General features: G+C 37.2%; 1 protein-coding gene across 1 annotated transcript; it reads left to right on the plus strand.

Moving 5' to 3' along the window:
- Positions 1–319: 319 nt before the first annotated feature.
- LOC126067973 (olfactory receptor 2T3-like) lies at positions 320–1,294 on the plus strand. Its single transcript, XM_049870228.1, has one exon. The coding sequence runs from the start codon at positions 320–322 to the stop codon at positions 1,292–1,294; it is 975 nt and encodes a 324-aa protein (XP_049726185.1).
- The last annotated feature ends 1,840 nt before the right edge of the window (positions 1,295–3,134 follow it).

Genomic DNA, 3,134 nt, shown 5'->3' on the forward strand with positions numbered 1-3,134 from the left:
TTAACTATTCTATGAAGAGAGGCTTATTAATACTCAGTTACAGAGGGATAAATATCAAAGAGTTTAAATTCACAATTTTTTTTTTTCAGTTCCTAAGAGATACACCTTCTAAGTCTGTTTGATATTTGACCCTAGACTTCTACCTCCAAATGCACTAAGACTTAATGGTACAATTCCAGAAAACTTCAGTCCTACTTTTGGAACAATAGCTCAAAACACAAGTCTTATTTAAAAAGGTTAGGAAAACCGTGTATATAAGAAAGATTTAAAAAACAATGACACCTATTTTTTCCCCCAGGTGAAAACTATATGCTGAACCATGCACTCAGGACATCACACTTCAGAGAATGAAACGTCAAGCACCTATTTCATCCTCATGGGGCTCTTTGATCAAACTAAACATGCAGTCTTCCTCTACACCTTAACCTTTGTCCTTTTCTTGATAGCTTTAACTGGGAACACCCTTCTCATCCTCCTGATCCACAGGGAGCCCCATCTCCACACGCCCATGTACTTCTTCATCAGCCAGCTTTCTCTCATAGACCTCATGTACATATGTGTGACAGTCCCAAAGATGCTCGTGGACCAGATTACTGGAGATAATACAATTTCCCACTTAGGTTGTGGGGTCCAGATGTTCTTTTATCTGACTCTCACTGGAGCTGAGTTTTTCCTCATAACTGCCATGGCCTATGACCGATATGCTGCCATTTGCAGACCTCTCCATTACCCACTGCTCATGAGCCAGAGAATCTGCCATCTCTTCATGTCTGGATGCTGGTTCCTGGGGATGTTTGATGGTTTGTTGCTCACCGCAATGACCATGAGCTTACCTTTTTGTCAGTTCAGAAAAATCAGGAACTTTTTCTGTGAGGCCCCTGCCCTGCTGAAACTCTCCTGCTCCGATATCTCCCACTATGAGATGTTCATGTACCTGTGTTGTGTCCTCATGCTCCTTATCCCCACCATGATTATATCTAGCTCATATGCTCTAATCCTGTTCCTCATTCACAGTATGAATTCAGGCAAGGGCCGCAGAAAGGCCTTTGCCACCTGCTCCTCCCACATGGTGGTATTGATGCTCTTTTTTGGTGCTGGCACATACACCTACATGCTCCCGAGATCCTACCACACAGGTGAGCAGGACATGATGGTGTCTACTTTTTACACCATCATCACCCCTGTGCTGAACCCCCTCATTTACAGCTTCCGGAACAAAGATGTCACAGGCGCCCTGAAGAACTTGATGACATCAAGGATGAGATTACGAAAAGTTTTAAATGTGAAAACCTAGGAATGGCCATCTGCTTCCCCTTCCTTCTTTACTGCCCCGCATCTGTCCTTTAGTTCTTTTCTCTGGTTCTTGGGCCCCAATATAAAACCCCATAAGATCGTTCCTTCCTCTCATTCAAGAGTTCCATCTCTTTTACACTGCTTACTCATCCTGAGTAATCCATTTATATTTTAATTCCTTAGAGTCCATTGTTTGTGATGCAATAGCTGATGTAAGGAAAACCATAGCAAGTACATTGTATATTATCACCTGTCCCAACCTCAACGACCATTGTAGTATGAGATTTGGGGAATCAATGCCTTAACCCTAAAATTGGATCACTGTAAACCATATGAGGCAGTTTTAATCTGTCCTATAGGGTCACAATGAGTTGGAATTGACTCAAAGGCAACAGTTTTTTGTTTTTTTTTTTTTAGTTTTAAAAAGTCCTGGAGGGAAGTTAGCTATTCCCTACCTTTGCAAATTCCCTTAAGTCATAGTTCACTTGTGCCAGCCACTGCATGAAATGCTACAGTTGCATCTTCACTAAATGTATCCACACACACTTTTTCCCAATGTTGAAAGTTAGTTTCACAGATAAATACTAAGTTTTTTCATAGTATTTGGCCATCAAAAATATTCAGATGAATACCAATCCACATTAAATTTAAATAGAGTTAAAAAGTTCATTCAAATTTACAGGTTTTAAGGGCACAAATAGAAGAGTTTTCATATTTACTATTTTTTTTAGTCTTTAACTAAAATACAAAGGCCCTGGGAACAAGTGAAGATTTAGGAAATCTTAATCTCAGTCTTCTACTTCTGGAACTGAGAAAACCAACAAAATGGTTTTAGATGTGTCCAGACTTTACTCCCTCGAATATATATCATGTTCAAATCTAACAGTAGCACCAAATTATTATTAAATTCATGAAACAAATTATTAATGATTCTAGTGTTTCTGACAATAAATTTAGAAAAAAAAAAAAAAACATTTGCTTAGATGGAAAAGTCCCAAAATTATTAAGTTACCACCACTTGGCACAGAACCCTCAACTTAACTACTATCAAGAAATAGAACCCAGTTGTTTTTATGACTGATACATTTTTAATTTATGGACAAGTACTTTTTTGTCACCTAAGATGAATACTTTGGCTTCTAAACTGATTCCTGCAGTGGGTGAAAGGAATTTGTCTGAATTTCAAATAATTCCTCAAATTTGAGCAAAAAGTAACATCTGAGTGTAGAAAAACAATAGAAATAATCAACAAAACCAAAAGTTGTTTCTTTGAAAGGGTCAACAGAATCGGCAAAATATTGGCAAAAATTGACAAAATAATAACAGAAGAGGATGCAAATAATCCAAATAAGAAATGAAATAGGGATTACAACAAACCCAACTGAAATAAAAGACATTATAACATAGTCCTATAACATAGCTATACTCCAAAAAAATTGAAAACCTAGAGGAAATGGACAAATATCTAGACATACTACCTATCTAAACTAACGCAAACTGAGCTAGAAAATCTGAACAAACTCATAACAGGAGAAGAGACTGAAAAGGTAATTAAAAAGAAAAACAAAAAACAAACTCACAACAAAAAATATTCTGGGTCCAAATGGCTTCAAGGAGATTTTTACCAAACCTTCAGACAAAGACAAAAACTTAACACAGTACTACCTAAGCTGTTTCAGAACATAGAAAAAGAAGGGATACTTCCAAATTCATTCTGTGGAGCCAGCATAACCCTGATACCAAAACCAGGCAAAATGCCACACACACAAAAAAATTTAAGACCATTATCTCTCAAGAATATAAATGCAAAAATTCTCAACAAAATCTAGCCAATAGAATTC

The sequence above is a fragment of the Elephas maximus genome, chromosome 2 (assembly GCF_024166365.1).
Source record: "Elephas maximus indicus isolate mEleMax1 chromosome 2, mEleMax1 primary haplotype, whole genome shotgun sequence".
Lineage (NCBI taxonomy): Eukaryota > Metazoa > Chordata > Mammalia > Proboscidea > Elephantidae > Elephas > Elephas maximus.

What these genes read in the sequence shown, in the direction of transcription:
- LOC126067973 (XM_049870228.1), top strand. Translation starts at nt 320, where the DNA reads ATGCACTCAGGACATCACACTTCAGAGAATGAAACGTCAAGCACCTAT.